This window comes from Podarcis tiliguerta (genome assembly GCF_965153285.1).
Source record: "Podarcis tiliguerta genome assembly, chromosome: 5".
Lineage (NCBI taxonomy): Eukaryota > Metazoa > Chordata > Lepidosauria > Squamata > Lacertidae > Podarcis > Podarcis tiliguerta.
Window position 1 is genome coordinate 90712053 of NC_139538.1, and position 17659 is coordinate 90729711.

At 44.4% G+C, this 17659-nt stretch overlaps 1 protein-coding gene across 3 annotated transcripts in view; it reads left to right on the forward strand.

The window, feature by feature from the left end:
* Positions 1-6618: 6618 nt before the first annotated feature.
* The window catches only part of SPON2 (spondin 2), a 179667-nt gene continuing 168626 nt past the window's right edge, over positions 6619-17659 (forward strand). For 2 of the 3 annotated variants that reach the window (XR_014511380.1, XM_083440929.1), the window contains exons 1-5: positions 6619-6944; positions 7563-7820; positions 8157-8380; positions 10869-11060; positions 16394-16568. Coding sequence is in view for 2 of the 3 variants with exons in the window: in XM_083440929.1 (XP_083297055.1) it covers positions 7598-7820; positions 8157-8380; positions 10869-11060; positions 16394-16568 (814 nt within the window). In the remaining variant the exon portion in view is untranslated. Of the gene's footprint in view, positions 6945-7545; positions 7821-8156; positions 8381-10868; positions 11061-16393; positions 16569-17659 lie in introns of those variants that run through there. The other variant, XM_083440930.1, reaches the window with a different exon arrangement.

The following is a 17659-nucleotide window of genomic DNA, read 5'->3' on the forward strand; positions in this document are numbered from 1 at the left end:
TAGAGCCAACCAAGTTTTACACAGAGCAGACACACTGGAATTAATTAACATGGGTAACTTAGGTCCCATTTATTTAACTGCACTTTCGGTTACATCATATATCAGTGCAATGGGCCAGTTTTCTGCTCCTAGTGCCCTACCTGTTTTTCCCTGGTGATAACAGTGGCAGTAAAGCATAGGCAAATTTATTTCCAATAGTAACACAAGCTGTCTTGATACAATTATTAGGATAGCACAGCTCCATCGCAACAGGCACATAAAAAGTTTTAGAATGTCCATATCATTACGTTATAAGGGACAACAGTGACTCAATTTCTGTAGAACTGAAAACAAATGCTTTCTGAATCTGGTCCAGTTAAGCAAAACACTGCTGTAGAAAAATTTATTGCGGAAAACATTCAAACCTCTTTGATTAATAGCAAAGTTCAAATAACTCATTTTCTGGAACACTGACACTGTTAAGCTTTTGTTACAGATGCAATTTTGAAGATTATATAAAACCAGTGCTTTTTTCCTGGGGGTATTCAAGGGTACGCAGCACCGGCACCTTTTTTTTCTAGAAGAAAAGCCCTGTGTGATGGCCTGGGATTCGGACTCGGAGGCTGAACCTGAGGAATCCCAGCCTGCACAGGAGTCCCTGCCTCCAGAACCAGCTGAGCCGGGGCTGGGGCATGAGCCTGAAGGGTCCTCACCTGTGCTGGATCCTCAGGTGCAGGCACCAGCTGAGTCTGCTCTGGCTCCTGAGGTGATGGAGGACCCATTGCCTGCAGGTGCTCCACTCTCAGCCCCGTCAGGGGAAGCTGAGGTTGCCTCTGGGTCCGGTAACCCTCCAGCTTCTCCTGAGCTGCAGAGGCTCAGGGCAGAGAGGCGGAGGGAACTAAGTTCCCGCAGGAGGAGTGCTCGCCTCCGGGCCAGGAGAGGCGAGTCACCTGTGGACCGGGGCTGCCCTATGCCTCGGGGCAGATAAAAGCCAGTCAGCCCCAGTCCCAGGTTGCGGGAGCACCATTGTTGGTAGCCTGTTTCTGCCTGCACCCTCTCCTGCTCTTCTGCCAGAGTTCCTGACCTCACCCGACTCGCCGCCTTGGACCCAGCTACAACTTTGATGGACAGCCTCCATACCACTCCATCAACCTTGGACTGGACTCGGACCCCGCCTCTCGGTTAGCCTCCAGGACCAGCACACCCTGGTTAAAAGTGTGGCCAGCGCAGGCTTAACATATGCGCCGCCAGGGTGCAAAGATCCGCCCAGGGCCCCCAAATTTCGTTTAGCCCCCAAATTAACTTTTATTATGCTTATGTCAGACACCACGCTTAAGCCTTATCTCTTGTTTACGAAAGAAGGGAGGAAAAATGAAAGAAACCTTTTTTATTTGCTCATTTATTTACAATACACTTATACTTAAGTATACAACACAACAACACTTAAACTTATTAGTATTGTTTAGGCACCTACTTAGGAGAAACATCAGTAGTGTCAAAGGTGCCGCTGACCCCGCTGCCGTGTAGCAGCTCAGTACAATACATAACATAATATTTTGATGTAAGAGTTAATTTCGTGCGCACATCGCCGTTGTGAATGACAAGCACCGCCGCTGTTGCGGTGCGTCTTTGGTAAATGAGCGCACAAAGTCGAAAGTCCTTTAGTGAAACAGTAGGCATACATTTCGGTAATACCTAGGTATATATGTATTTTGTTTTTCTAGCTTGATCAAAACTATTTACAGTGGTACCTCGCAAGACGAAAAACTCGCAAGACGAAAGAGTTTTTGTTTTTGGAGTTGCTTCGCAAGACGAATTTCCCTATGGTCTTGCTTCGCAAGACGAAAATGTCTTGCGCCTTTTTCTTAAAACCGTCAATGCATTCCTATGGGAAACCATCAATGCATTTCCTACGGGAAACCGTGCTTCGCAAGATGAAAAATTCACAAGACGAAAAAACTCGCAGAACGAATTAATTTCGTCTTGCGAGGCACCACTGTATTATTTCATAGTACAGTTATGAGCTTAGGTGGCTTCAGCGGCGGGTGCCTTGTGCCCCCCCCCAGAATTCAGCGCCCGGGTGCCCTGCACCCCTTGCACCCCAGGTAAAGACAGCCCTGAGTGTGGCAACTACTGTAACAACATCATGGTGAGGCACCAGCACCATTTTCTAGAAGAAAAGCACTGTATAAAACACACAGGATTGCTTAATTCTGAAATTGTGCAAAAACATTCAGATCAGGCCTATTTCTGTCCTGGGTCAAAGGGAAAGAAAAAACATTTAAGATAGAAGAGTACATCAGAAATAGCAATGTGCCATACTTAAAAGAAGAACAAAGGAACATCCTTAACTCCCAGATAACAATGCAAGAAATATTTGAGGCAATAAAAAGCTCTAAAAATGGCAAGTCCCCAGGCCCGGATGGCTTTATGGCAAAATATTCTAAGAAATTAAATGAACAATTAGAGAACCCATTGAAAGATGTCATGAATGAAATATTGAACACAGGTGAAATCCCAGAAACATGGAAACAGGCCTATATAACAGTAATTCCAAAACAAGATGCAGATTTGCTACAAACTATAGACTTATCTCCTTGCTAAATAATGATTACAAATTGTTTGCAAATATTCTAGCTAACAGATAAAAAATATATATTAAATGAATATATACATCAAGATCAAGCTGGGTTGTTACCAGGAAGACAAATGAAGGAGAATATAAGGAATATTTTGAACATAATATAATATTTGGAGGCTAAAAATGAAAAGAAAGTGGCAATGATGTTTATAGACGCTGAAAAAGCATTTGACAATGTTTCTTGGAAGTTCATGACAAAGCTGTTAGAACAAATCAGAACTGAGGGAAGTCGGGGGGTGGGGGTGGGTGGGTTCTGTGGGGGGAGGGAGGGGAGGGAGGGAGGAAAAATGGGGGAAAATAAGGATGATATGTCTCTGGATAATATGTTTTGTTTTAATTTTGAATAAAAAGTTATTTTTTTAAAAAAAGAGAGAAATCTTGAGTAGTTCACTGTTCTGTACATGTTCATCTTTTGATCACATTATTGTCATTCAAACTCAGTCCACTGTGGTTTGCATTCTGTTGAATCTGTATGATCATGGCCCACTATGGCAATTCTGTTTGAGTCTATAGAGGGTGGCACGATCACCTGTGACATATTGTTATATTTCTTTTTTTATTCTCTTTGCTATTTACGGTGCTGCCGCTGCTATCGAGTGCCCCATCATCAAGTAGCTATCTGTCCCCAGGGGCAGTTTCTAAGCCTTATTTACTTGGGGAGGGAAATGAAAAGAAAAAGCTTGAAATCGTTGTGTGAATGACGCAGATCAAGGCAGACCCGTGGGGGGAAAAACATTGCAACACAGCAACAGATCCTTCTTGCAGAGCTTTAAATGGACACATGGAGATGAAACGTTGCCAAGGGCAGTTGCTGCAAGAGGCAGAAAGGACTGCAGCGTTTTAAAAACAGACCAATATTTTGGATTATGTTGTGTGTGAGAGTCTGGGACGGGATGATGCTCATGAAGGACATGAAACACATGGTTCAGATTACATCTGCCCCCAGCCACCCAAACCCACAATGAAATGATGCAGAGGTTTGATTAACTGGACTGGCTGAATTTTTCCACAGTATTTTTCAATGAGGAAACCAACATAGTTTTTGTTAGGAGACTCTGACTCTGAGACTGCATTTATAAGAAGCACAGTGACTTCACCTTTTCCCCTTCTATTGAAAACTTTCAATAAAATATATTTTTTTTTAAAAAAAATCTAGCTCCCCTCAAAATTCAAGAACCTTTCTCCCCCCCCCCCCAAGTCGGTAATTGAAATCACTGCAGAAGAAGAAGAAAAGTATGCTTTTTACGGGCTGATTACAGCAACACATTCAATACTGTGTGGATTTATTTAGTTTTATATGGTGTATTGGAATAATTGTCTGCTGCAATCTATGGTTTCATGACAGGGGGTAGAGAACAGAGACCTTCTGTTCAAAAACCGAGTCTTAGAGGGGACAGTCCTGCTTTGGGGCATAAGATATTATAACAAATGGGTCTGCTTTAGTTGCCTCCATCTTTCCCCTCTTTCACGAGGGAGCACCCCAGTTGAATCTAAACCTTCCCTTCTTTTCTGAGTTGGTTAGCATATTCACTTCATTGATAACTGCTTATATGGCCTAACATTCTGTTCCTGCATTGGTCAGTCTGATGTGTATAAGCCACAGGGACACAAGCAGTGTTATTTTTCTAGAAAAAGAGGTGCTAGAACTCACCACGAACTCACCCTTGTTCTCTTATACAGTGGTACCTCCAGTTACGAACGGGATCCATTCCGGAGGCCCGGCCGTATCCCGAAATCTTCATAACCGGAGGCACCCTTCTGCGCACAGGGGTGGCGCAATTGAGCACTTCTGCGTTCGCAACCCAAAAGTTATGTTACCCAAAGGTAGCAACCATAGAAGAAGAATGCATAAAGTCTGTTGAAAATGTATAATTTGCTCTTGGAGTGGCATACAAAAGATGAACAGCTTAAATCTGTAATGATACAATGGGCAAAAGACTTGGGAAATAATATAGAAATGGCAGATTGAGAGAGGCTATGGAAAACAGCACCGGAATTCACAGCATGTTGTCCACTGAAAGAAAATTACATGAAAATGATGTGTAGGTGGTATCTGACACCTGACAAGTTAGCAAAAATGTACAGAACAAGTTCAAATATTTGCTGGAAATATAAAGAAAAAGAAAGGTACATTTTAACATAAAGTAACTAAATAATAATGAGTTTGACCAAACTGACAAATAAAGAGTTTGACCAGCATGAGTTTGACCAAACTGCGGGAGGCAGTGGAAGACAGGAGTGCCTGGCGTGCTCTAGTCCAGGGGGTCACGAAGAGTCGGACACAACTAAACGACTAAACAACAACAACAACTAAAGTAAAGTAAACTAAAGTACCGGTAACTCAAAAATTCTGAGAGATGGTATATAATAAAATGAAAAAAATGCTTAAAATAACTTTTGTTAAAAAACCAGAAGCTTCTTTTACTAGGAATTATAGGTACCAAGCTACCAAAGGACCATAAAAGATTGCTTATTGTAATGGTTCTATTGGTTGCTCGTGCGTAAGTTGCCGCCACTCCTGGCTAGGTTACCTGGTTGAACCCTTTCTGTCTGGACAGCCTCAAGTTTCGTGGCTGCCTCAGTCGCTGGCAGAATCCGTCAGTGGGCGTTTCTTGAACCTTTTCCAGCATAAAAGCCGTTTGACGCCCAGTCTTCTCCTACTCTCCCTGCGGGGAAGTCTTCTGCGCAGGGAGGGTGTGGGCAGCGGAGTACTCGTGCCCTCTCCGCTGGTCTCCGGCGAGGAGTCCTGGAGCCACCTCTCCGATTCCCCCATCTGCCCCCCTTCTCCACTGGTGTTACGCTGATTTCCTTCCCCAGCGGATGGGCTGCCTCTCTCCCTACTGGGACCCTCTCCGGCATCCCTCTGGAGCCTTCTCTCCGCCTCCAGCTCCGATGGCAGTTCCCTGACACTTATGTATGCGACAACACCTGCACAGATGCTACTAGCCCAGAGATGGAAGGAAGAAACTACCCCAACCAGAGAAGAATGCCAAGCCAAGCTGATGGACTATGCCAAAATGGCAAAATTAACTGGGAAGCTCAGAAATCAAGAAGACAAGAACTTGAATAAGGAACGGGGAAAGTTTACAATTTGTTTACGAGACCACTGTAAGAAGGTTAAAACATTAGCAGGATTTTAACCACACTTCTAAAGTAATGAAAAGTATGGATAATTTAGAAGGATTAAAAATTTGGATAAATATTGATAAGGTAAAGGGACCCCTGACCATTAGGTCCAGTTGTGGCTGACTCTGGGGTTGCAGCGCTCATCTCGCTTTATTGGCCGAGGGAGCCGACGTATAGCTTCCGGGTCATGTGGCCAGCAGGACTAAGCCGCTTCTGGAGAACCAGAGCAGCGCACGGAAACGCCGTTTACCTTCCCACTGGAGTGGTACCTATTTATCTACTTGCACTTTGACATGCTTTCGAACTGCTAGGTTGGCAGGAGCTGGGACCGAGCAACGGGAGCTCACCCCGTCACAGGGATTCGAACCGCCAACCTTCTGATCGGCAAGTCCTAGGCTCTGTGGTTTAACCCACAGCACCACCCGCGTCCCTTTTTAATGAAGGTAAGTTATAGTAAAAGTTTATATATAATTTACTATTTTTTCTGTTACAGGTTTATTTGAAACATGACAACTGTGACACTTTTTCCAGAGGGGCATCCTAGTGGCTCCTTGTCAAACAAGGATGTCTTGTAGATCTTCTCCAGATAGTGTACAGCAATTAAAATGTACACAAAGTATAATTGCTTTCCTAAAGCATATTTGTAGCGACAATATTTTCCTTAGGCACCTTTGGTTTTCTTCTTCCAGCTGAGACGTGCGCATATGGGTGAATTAGAGGGGAGTGCTTTCAGTCAAGACTTGAAAAAGCCATCTGTCAACCAATAAAACTTACAAAAATGTGCTTCTCATCTAAAACTCTTCCACGAGAAAGGTTTTGTCTTGGAAGCAGTTTGTCCTTAGCTCCGGGGCACGAAAGCAAGAACAAAGAAATGTACAGTCTTCAGAAACCTTGAACTGATGGCAATAACGTAAGGTTCTCTAAAATCTTGTTTTATCTGTTCAGCACCACAATTTTAATAGGGTTTTTTTAATATTATTAATTCTCATGAAACAGTGAAAACGTTTCAAACAAGGACAAGATGAATCCAGCTCATCTAGTCTAAAGGTTGCAATCAGCCTTGGACCAAAGGGACCTAACTTCTGGCATAAATAGCAGCAAGCACTCTGGTTTCTTCCTTTTCTGTGGCAGAACTGCTCAGCTGCAAGAACAAGCAAGGGCTCTTAACTTCCCAGCGCTTCACAGGAAACACCACCCAGTAAGTGTGAAATATTTGTATGTATTACTAATGTACATTCCTGCTATCTTAGCTGCTGTTTTTAATTCTGTCCAATTCTTAAAGTAAAGAAGTTTTTAAAATAATATTAAAAGTTATTGTTTAAAACAATCATAGTTTGGTGTTTTATTATCTAATACCTTGTAAAATGTGCCCCCCCCTCCTAATTTCTGCATTATGGGACCTAGCAGCTAGATTATGCCTTAAATTTGCATGTACTAACTCCGACCTACAGTGTTGTGTGCCATGAAGCCGTTTTTAAACTCAATTTTCAAAGGAAGTATGTCTCTGGGCAAAATGACGTGCAACTAAATATTTTAAAACATATATACCATACGCACTGAAACAATTGCTAACGTAATTGGGCCAAGATGTGATTCCAATAAGACTGAAAAAGCAAAACTGTAAACGGATCTTGAAAAAAACACGTCGCCAGAAACATGTTTCATTTCCCAATCGGAAACATTTGTTTGGGGGTACTGTTACAACTTCAACTTATTTGAAAGTCTTATGATTCTTGAATGCAGCAGAGTTTTGGCAGTTGACTTCCTGCATGCTCAGAGTCTAACTGCATCAAGCTTTCATTTATTTAACCCACAGAGACGAACGTGGAGGGTTTTCTGCCCGGCAAGGAAATGGAAAACTTGACTGCTGTCTCCAGCTCCTATAGAATCATCATAGCATTGCTCTTCACTGTTCTGAGCTTTGTTAATTGTTTGCCTCTTGAGGAAGACTCTGTTTGCACAGCAAAAGAACTTGCAAGGTACACCATTATTTTCACAGGAAAGTGGAGCCAGGCATCTTTCCCTAAGCAATACCCTCTGTACAGGCCTCCAGCACAATGGTCGTCACTTCTGGGTAAGTCAAGCTCGTGCAGTTACTAAAGGCAAGCTAACTCTCTAAAAACCGTACCATCTTTTCTTAATTTATTTATTTTTTTTGTAATCAAGTTACGTCTAAGTTCCTATGACTGAGAGACCAAACATGCACTATCAGCAAGCTCAGTGTTATACAATGTGGGGCTGGTTTCTCCGGCTAGCTTCTGTTTCCAATTTTGCTGCAGCTAAAGTAAACAGCATACCTTACTTCTTTAAACATAGCTTGTTCCACTTCAGAAAGAGAGGAGAAGAACAGCATACAGTATATTATTAAGCAAATCTAAACCAGACTCCTGCAATGTCTTCTCTTCCACAGGCGCTGCCCATAACTCTGACTACAACATGTGGAAAATGAACGAGTTTGCCAGCAACGGGATGCGTGACTTTGCCGAAAGAGGTGAACCCTGGGCATTAATGAAGGAAATAGAAGCAGCTGGGGAAAAAATCCAAAGCATTCACGGAATATTCTCCGCTCCTGCCATTTCCACTGGCACGGGGCAAACGGCCGCAGACTTGGAGGTCCACCCAAGACACCCGCTGGTAAGTAGGGAAAATGCTCATTGGCCTATTTTTTTGTAAAAAAAAAAAAAAAGAGCCATCACCCGATTAAAGAAATGGAAGTCAGTTACTTAAAACGAGTGTGTTATTCAGTCAGTTGCTTCCTCCCGCCCAAAATTGCATGCAAGTAAAACAATGGTTTTCAATAACCGGGCATCCTTAAATTTTAGATGTGTACGTCACAGCAAGCACCTTTGAAGAGAGGCATGTCGTTGTGTGTCTGTCCGCAGGGGGAATGCCTCTTTTAAGATGGTTCCTGCCACCTTCGTATGGTTTTTTTAAAAATATAAGTAGTTACATCTAAATACAGGCTTAAAAAGAAAAGAAAAGACCGTGTTGGCCAATGAATTGGGGTGTCAACAGGCCCATGCAGAGCTTGTGTGATGCCCGGGGCGAGAGTCTTGTTAGAATAAAGTTATAAACTCAAACAAAAAAAGCAGCTGCAGCGCCTAATCAGATCCTAATCTGCTAGTATGCAGTAACGCTGGTTCAGATTTTACTATCAAAGTCTTGCAGCACATAAAGTCCCCAGTCAGCTGGGAGGTAGGGGTCCAGTGGAAGATTTAGGAAAGTGCAACCAGACTGGTCATGCTAGGGGTGGCGCTGTGGTCTAAACCACTGAGCCTCTTGGGCTTGCTGATCAGAAGGCTGGCAGTTCGAATCCCCGCAACGGGGCGAGCTCCCATTACTTGGTCCCAGCTCCTGCCAACCTAGCAGTCTGAAAGCATACCAGTGCAAGTAGATAAATAGGTACCACTGCGGCGGGAAGGCAAATGGCATTTCTATGTGCCCTGGTTTCCGTCACGGTGTCCCGTTGCGCCAGAAGCAGTTTAGTCCTGCTGACCCCATGACCTGGAAAGCTGTCTGTGGGCAAACACCGGCTTCCTCGGCCTGAAAGCGAGATAAGCGCCGCAACCCCATAGTCGCCTTTGACCGGACTTAACCGTTCAGGGGTCCTTTACCTTCACTTTTTAGAGCCGTGGGGGTGCCACAACTACAATTCAGAATGGAGCGCAAGAGGCCTTGCACGGGATGCTGCTGAAATTTGAAACGCCAAGGTCTACCACTGACAGGGCGTTCTTGGCATGACAGCTTAAGTTTGGCAGGGGCCCCCCAACCAACTTAGCCCTCCAAGGCCTATCACAAGTGTATCCAGCTGCCCCCCCTCCGAATAGGCCTGAGGATCAATTGAGGCATCTAACTGATTCGTCAATCAAAGGTTGCAGCTCTTGGAAGCATGAGTGGAATTGCATGAGCAGACGTCACCTTCGTCTTTTCACCCACTTCAGATTTTGAGGGTGGAGCGGAGACTGCCGAGAGTGTAGCATCCTGCTTGTGGTTAACGCTTAGCTGGAATGAAATTTTCAACGCAGCAATAGAGAAATTAAAATAATAATTTATTTGTCAGACAAATAAATGATAGGCACAGGGGTATATGGTTACCAAAGCTCTGCACACCCCAGCCCTGGTGGCCAGCACTTATATTTCCTCAGCCCAGCCCTCTTGCTCCTCCTTTGGCTGCCTCTGTCCAATCAGCCTGGTAGAAATTCCTATTGGCTGTTTGCTAGAACCAATCATAAAAGATACACCCATTTCCTATTACCTTTTATGGGAGACAAAGAGCTATATTTCCTTCTATCCACAAATGGCAGACAAGTAGCCATATATCTTACATTTGCCTGACAAGGCACCTTAATTACCAGATCACCTTTTGCCCTTTTTGCCCTATTGCTCTATTGCCCCTTCACTCCAAAACAGATGGCTAAAACAGATGGCTCATAATACAGATCTTGATCAGATGCCTCAAGAGGAGGAGAGGAAGGCAACGTCCCATCGCATTAGAAGTCTGCTCCACGCCTGCACAAATAGCTTTGTACACAGCCCAATCTGTGCATGACTGAAACTATTTGAAGAAGAGTCTCTTATATAAGCGCTGCAGAGTTTAATATATTTTGCTCAAGAGGCCGCCAAGTGTGGGAAAGGGCCGTATTGTGCCATAATCAATAAAAATAAATAAAGTAGATTATTTCTAAAACAGGATTATGACAGACTCTCCAAGTGCCCCTATTTTCCAGTGACAGTCCTGGATCTACAGAAGGCGTCCTGGGTTCTGATTCGATCCCAGAATGTCCCGCTTTTCCTTAGGACATCCCTATTTTCATCAGAGAAATGTTGGAGGGTATGGAGTTACGCGACTCCTGAGCCAAGAAGATACAACCTTTAGAAGCCTGTATAGGGATTTTTTTTTTAAAAAAATGTTTAATGGGTGGCATATAAATAATCAACGTATTATGATTATTGAATAGGACACCCCTATTTCCATCGGAGAAACTTTGGAGGGTATGTTATGATATTACTGTTACACTGGTTTATTTACATGTGACGTTGTGGTGCAATAATATAAGGAGGCTTAATCTAACGTGCTTAATTTGGGTTCTGAAGTAAGCCTTTTCTTTTTTTTAACTGCTAGGTGTCCATTGCAGTGCGAATTGTGCCCAGCCCTGACTGGTTCGTGGGCATTGACAGTTTAAATCTGTGTGAAAAAGACCACTGGAAACAGAAAGTATCTTTGGATCTTTTCCCGTATGACGCTGGCACTGACAGCGGCTTCACATTTTCCTCCCCCAATTTTGCCACTATCCCACAGGATCCTGTCACAGAGGTAAGTTTCTAAGCCATTCCTTGACTGGTCAAACACACAATTCCATTCAACATTAGTGTGATCATTATTTTATATCACAGCCATAATTGTGATGGTAGCATAGGGACACGGGTGGCGCTGTGGGTTAAACCACAGAGCCTAGGACTTGCTGATCAGAACGTCGGCGGCTCGAATCCTCCCAATGGGGTGAGCTCCCGTTGCTCGGTCCCGGCTCCTGCCAACCCAGCAGTTCGAAAGCATGAAGTGCAAGTAGATAAATAGGTACTGCTCCAGCGGGAAGGTAAACGGTATTTCCGTGCACTGCTCTGGTTCACCAGAAGCAGCTTTGTCATGCTGACCACATGACCCGGAAGCTGTACGCCGGCTCCCTCGGCCAGTAAAGCGACATGAGCGCTGCAACCCCAGAGTCGGCCACAACTGGACCTAATAGTCAGGGGTCCCTTTACCTTTTTATATGTTGAGCACACCTGTACTCAGTGTTGTCTGACTCATTTCTTAAACAGAAGGATATGCTGTGCCCTAACTTTATTATTCCACATTTCAATTGAACCATGCTCTGCTGCACTGTTTTGTAGTGGGGACGTTCCGTCAAAGAAGTGTGAAGCGACCCAATCAAAATTATTGTTTAATTGATTAATCTACACTAATTAATTCTACTTACTCAATTAATTCAACTTAGTTACATAATAATGAATTCTAGTGAAAAGAAAGCTAATATGGAAATTAAATTTGCTGGCATTATTTGACTGTTGGCTTATATTTTGAAAAATTATTTATATAGAAACCTAATACAGGGACTCTGCTTTTCACCCAATTATTTTTCTATAGGACCTTGATGGTGGAATCAGGGGTGCCTTCTCCCCCTGCCTTCCCAGTTCCACCTTTTCCATTATAGATGCATGTTAATAGAATTTAAAAATCCCCCAAACACACAAGAGCTTTACGCAGATTTGACTTAAGGCAGGGAGGTTGGGGTCATGCTTGTTTCCTCTGTCCTTCACATTGTCTAAAGGTAAAGGTAAAGGGACCCCTGACCATTAGGTCCAGTTGCGGATGACTCTGGGGTTGTGGCGCTCATCTCGCTTTATTGGCCAAGGGAGCTGGCATACAGCTTCTGGGTCATGTGGCCAGCATGACTAAGCCGCTTCTGGCGAACCAGAGCAGTGCACAGAAACGCCATTTACCTTCCCGCCGGAGCGGTACCTATTTATCTACTTGCACTTTGACGTGCTTTCGACCTGCTAGGTTGGCAGGAGCAGGGACCGAGCAACGGGAGCTCACCCCGTCGTGGGGATTCGAACCGCCAACCTTCTGATCGGCAAGCCCTAGGCTCAGTGGTTTAACCCACAGCACCACCCACATCCCTCACATTGTCTACGATGTCTATATTTCAGACAGTTTCTGCATGTGCTGTAGAGGGAAGTGTGGGGCAGATGAGGCTCATCAACAGGGGAAGGTAACTCATCTGGGAGAGGGAAAACTCTAGTTCTAAACCTCCGCTGCCTTAAGGGATATCTTTGGGATGTTGTCATGTTGTCTCCATACACACTGCTCAGGCAGGTCACTTTGGCAGACTAATCCAGCAAACACAAAGCGGGAGGGAGCAGTTTTGAGTTACCACTGGTCTCTGCAGCCACAGCAAGTGCTGTGAATCTTCAGTGGCTCGACTTCACCCCCAGAGGCGCACTCCATTGTCTCTGGGATGCCAACGACAACAAGAGACGTTCATTGGACATCTGTATAGAGGTCAAATCACATAAGCCTCTTTCACAAGAGCACCACCTCCTGATTTTAAGAGTTAGCAATCGAGGGCATCAAGCGATGCACACAACTCTGTGTATGTCGGCTCCCAGTCAAATGTGATGTCATAAAGTATGGGGTGTTTTGTGACTCCATAACAAGTTGATCACTATCCCAACTCTCAAACCCTCTTTTGTCATTTCTTTAATACTGTTTTTAAAAGAGCATTCTAGAGGCAAGAGCTTTTTGCCGCAACAAATAGGTGCAATTAATTTTTCTTTCTTTCTACATGGTGCTCCCTGCCACGCACAGAGGTCTGCACATTGATACCTGTTTTTAGGGAAACAGCAAAATTTCACATCTAAAGCCATTCTTAGGCTGTAACATGCAACCCATCCATAGGATACAATGTGAGGGGGAGCTTATTGGTGTTTTTGAATTCTTAAAATTCATGGCACTCCCCCCCCCCAAAAAAATCAATTTGTTTATGCAGGTGCAAACCCTTTACTAATGGCCTTGGAATGCACATACCGTATTTTTTGCTCTATAAGACTCACTTTTTCTCTCCTAAAACGTAAGGGGAAATGTGTGTGCGTCTTATGGAGCGAATGCAGGCTGTGCAGCTATCCCAGAAGCCAGAACAGCAAGAGGGATTGCTGCTTTCACTGCGTAGCGATCCCTCTTGCTGTTCTGGCTTCTGAGATTCAGAATTTTTTTCTTCTTGTTTTCCTCCTCCAAAAACTAGGTGCGTCTTGTCGTCTGGTGTGTCTTATAGAGCGAAAAATACAGTACTTAATAGTGTTCTTCTTAGCACTTTTGCCTTTTTGAAAAACCTTTAACTCTGCTGACTGTTCTCCTACAGGTGAGAAATGTTACAGCATGGATTGTTGCTCAGACAAACCATGATCAATAAGTCAAGAACATACTTTAACTACAGATCATGGTTTGTTCAGAGTGTAACAAACCATGATCCCCAGTTCAGACAGAACCACACTAAGCATGGTTTGTTTCACCTGTACTCTAGCAGGCAGGAACAGAGTGGTTAAGATTGACATGTTGACATTAATATGGTTTACTGTGATGTGTGAACAAGGCCACTCAGACATTGCCCTGCTATGGGAAAGAAGCAGGCAACGTTGTCAATAGCTGCCGGCTACTTCGGAGAAGGTGTAACCTCAGGTACAGCTTTGCTATTGGTTAAAAACTGTTTTAGATATTTATTGAAACACTTTCACAAAGCTTCACACAAATATTGCACCAAGAAACAAAAAACAATCATAAAACCACAATAAAACCACTAGGGCTGTGCAGACTGATCTGATTTATAACCCTGATTTGTAAATCTGGATTGGGCCAGATTTGGTCTGAACCAGATTCAGCCAATCCCAGAACTGAACCCAGCTTGTGATCCAGAAATGACAGATCCCCAGAAATCCTATTGCAAAACAAGAGCATTCTTGTTTCTTCACATAGAGCAGTGGTGGCCAAACTTGGCCCTCCAGCTGTTTTGGGACTACAATTCCCATCATCCCTGACCACTGGTCCTGTTAGCTAGGGATGATGGGAATTGTAGTCCAAAATCAGCTGGAGGGCCAAGTTTGGCCACCACTGACATAGAGGCATGAACTGTGGAGCTGTGTTTGCTGCAACAGAGGCACAGATGAGTAGCTGTAGGGGGTTGCATTCTAGCTCCTACGACTGCCCCTTGCCCCCTGCTTTTGATAGTTCTGGATTACCCTGGGTGGATGTAATCTGCCACAGGGCCATCCTGGGCTCCTGCTATCCACTCTGGCTGAATCCCGGTTCAGTTTGAATTGGTACAATTTGGTTCACTGGTATTTGTTGGCATGTTGAGATTGTGGGCATCCATCTGTCTCAGGAGACAATGAAAGGGCACACCTTTGCGGGTGTCATCAACCCGCTGGAGACTCTGAACTCCCAAGAACCCACTGAAGTAGGTGGACAGTGGTGGGTCAGCACTGTGTTGACCAGGGTCTGCCTGGCTTAATGAGGGCAGCGAAACACAATCATCTCTCTCACTGATGGAAGGCAACCTGTAGTGCTCATAACTTATGCCAGTCAAGTTGAGCTTAAGGTAAAGGTAAAGGGACCCCTGACCATTAGGTCCAGTCATGACCGACTCTGGGGTTGCGGTGCTCATCTCGCTTTATTGGCCGAGGGAGCCGGCGTACAGCTTCCGGGTCATGTGGCCAGCATGACTGAGCCGCTTCTGGCGAACCAGAGCAGCGCACGGAAACGCCGTTTAGCTTCCCGCCGGAGTGGTACCTATTTATCTACTTGCACTTTGACGTGCTTTTGAACTGCTAGGTTGGCAGGAGCTGGGACCAAGCAACAGGAGCTCACCCCGTCGTGGGGATTCAAACCACCAACCTTCTGATTGGCAAGCCCGAGAGGCTCTGTGGTTTAACCCACAGCGCCACCCGCATCTAAGTTGAGCTTAGAACTTGTAAATGCTGCCTTCTACACACCGAAGTGACCTCTCTGGGGTGCAACGCTTTTACTCTCGCGAGATTGAATGTATCGCCCTCGGCTGTACATGAGGGATGATTCCAACAGATTCCACATTGAAAACGCTTATGTCCCTGTGGAGTTGGCAATACCGAATCGGTGGCGCATGCCCTTCTGGCTTGCACTCTTAATAAAGACTTGAGGAATGAGATTATTACCCCTCTTTTATTGTCCATTCCGGGTCTCCCAGCCACTGCCACAGTGTCCTTTCTCTTGGCAAATCAAGATGAGCAGGTGACAGCAAAGGTGGCAAGGTTTTTAGCTGGGACAATCAGAGTAAGATCCACCATTTGACTATTGATTCAAAACCCCAAAATATATTTTATATAATTGACTTTTTATTTCTATCCTTTGTATATCGTATCTTTGGTTTATTGCTACTGCTGATGGCTGATGCAAATAAAGATTCATTCATTCATTCATTCTTTGGGGCACAAGCCTGGACAGTGTGCATGGAGGTTGTTACGTTGTGGGTGAACATATCAGACGACACAGCGATTCTTCAAACAGCTCTCGTTTATTCACAGGCCAGAACAGAACTGAACTGAAGGGTTCAGCCAGCCTGCTTATATAGAGCTCCAGTACAACGTAACTGTAACAATTTCCTAAAACTATCCAATCACTGAACGTCACTTTCGATCCCTTATTTGCATAACTATCTACAGTATCCCCCTGCTGGCCCAGGGTGAGAACTTCAGTACATAACAGAGGTTTTGGGCTGCCCAGACCACAAGACTGGCATATATTTGGCCAGAGCCAGTGCACTCTCCTAATATACACTGAGAGCTATACTAATTGTTCTCTGACTGCTTGTCCTTATACAGCCCAAACGTGCCATCTATTCACCAGCAGATTTGATGGAACCCCAAGATCAAAAAGAAACCTTTAGGGAAAAATAAGAACTGAGTGTGTTCAATGGGTGCAGAACTATGATGGATGGTGATGGTACAGAAAATGGAAGTGGTGGAACCCTGCGCAGGAGCAACCCGCACTGCAACATTTTGCTGCAGATTCCCTTTGTGATACTAAATTGGTATCTTTTGCATATGTGTTTCAATTCACAGATCACTTCTTCCTCTCCAAGTCACCCAGCAAACTCGTTTTATTACCCCAAGCTTAAAAAATTGCCACCTATCGCTCGAGTAACCATGATAAAAGTGAAAAGAGGCAAACTAGGATTTCCTCCTCCTCAGCCCAATGTGACTGCAATCAGGAATGAAATTGATGATTCTGTTTCAGGTAAGCGTTTAACACTTTGATAACGTGGACTGTTTTGCTATAAGTATGTATGTAATGTGAAAAAAATGAATGCACAGGGAGATCATATGGAGAAATGGCAAAAATAGATTTATATAGATAATCCCTGTGGGATAATTAATAAAAGCATTGGCTAGATCCCTAGATCCAAAGTGCAAGGCTAAACGTAAAGGTAAAGGGACCCCTGACCATTAGGTCCAGTCGTGACCGACTCTGGGGTTGCGGCGCTCATCTCGCTTTATTGGCCGAGGGAGCCGGCGTACAGCTTCTGGGTCATGTGGCCAGCATGACTAAGCCGCTTCTGGCGAACCAGAGCAGCACATGGAAATGCCGTTTGCCTTCCCGCAGGAGTGGTACCTATCTATCTACTTGCACTTTGAGGTGCTTTCAAACTGCTAGGTTGGCAGGAGCTGGGACCGAGCAACGGGAGCTCACCCCGTCACGGGGATTCGAACTGCCGACTTTCTGATTGGCAAGTCCTAGGCTCTGTGGTTTAACCCACAGCGCCACCCGCGTCCCTTAAGGCTAAACATACTCTCCAGCAAAAAAAGATCTCCCAATAGACTTTAAAGACACAGAATCATGCAGCAAAGTTAAGCAAGGGAATAATAGACCTTTTAAATATTCTGTTCTAGATGCTTATGATATTTCCCCTTTCTATCCCTCTCACAATGAACAGACCATACCATTAATAAGTTTGAATGCTTTACTTACAAACACTGAAGGTCAGTTTCATGTGCTATTCCATGCAGTGGCAAGTAGGCAGAAATCTTGGGATACAAAATATAGTGAAATAGCTCTAAGTACGTGGTCTGAGCTTATAGTGAGCTATCTTGGTGAGTTCACATGGTGAAAAAAGAACAAAGAAAGGAGGGAAATTAACTTTCTTCCAGGTGAGGGATGTTACCCAGCTGAGCCTAGGAATGCAATTTTGTGGCCTTAACCCCTTCATGCATTAACCAGCCCTCAGCTTGCTAGTTATGCTTGACTACAGTTTCCCACACAATTTCCCTTCTGCAAGTGGTAGTGAAGTTTACTTCCAAAGGCATACAGTGGTACCTTGGGTCTCAAAC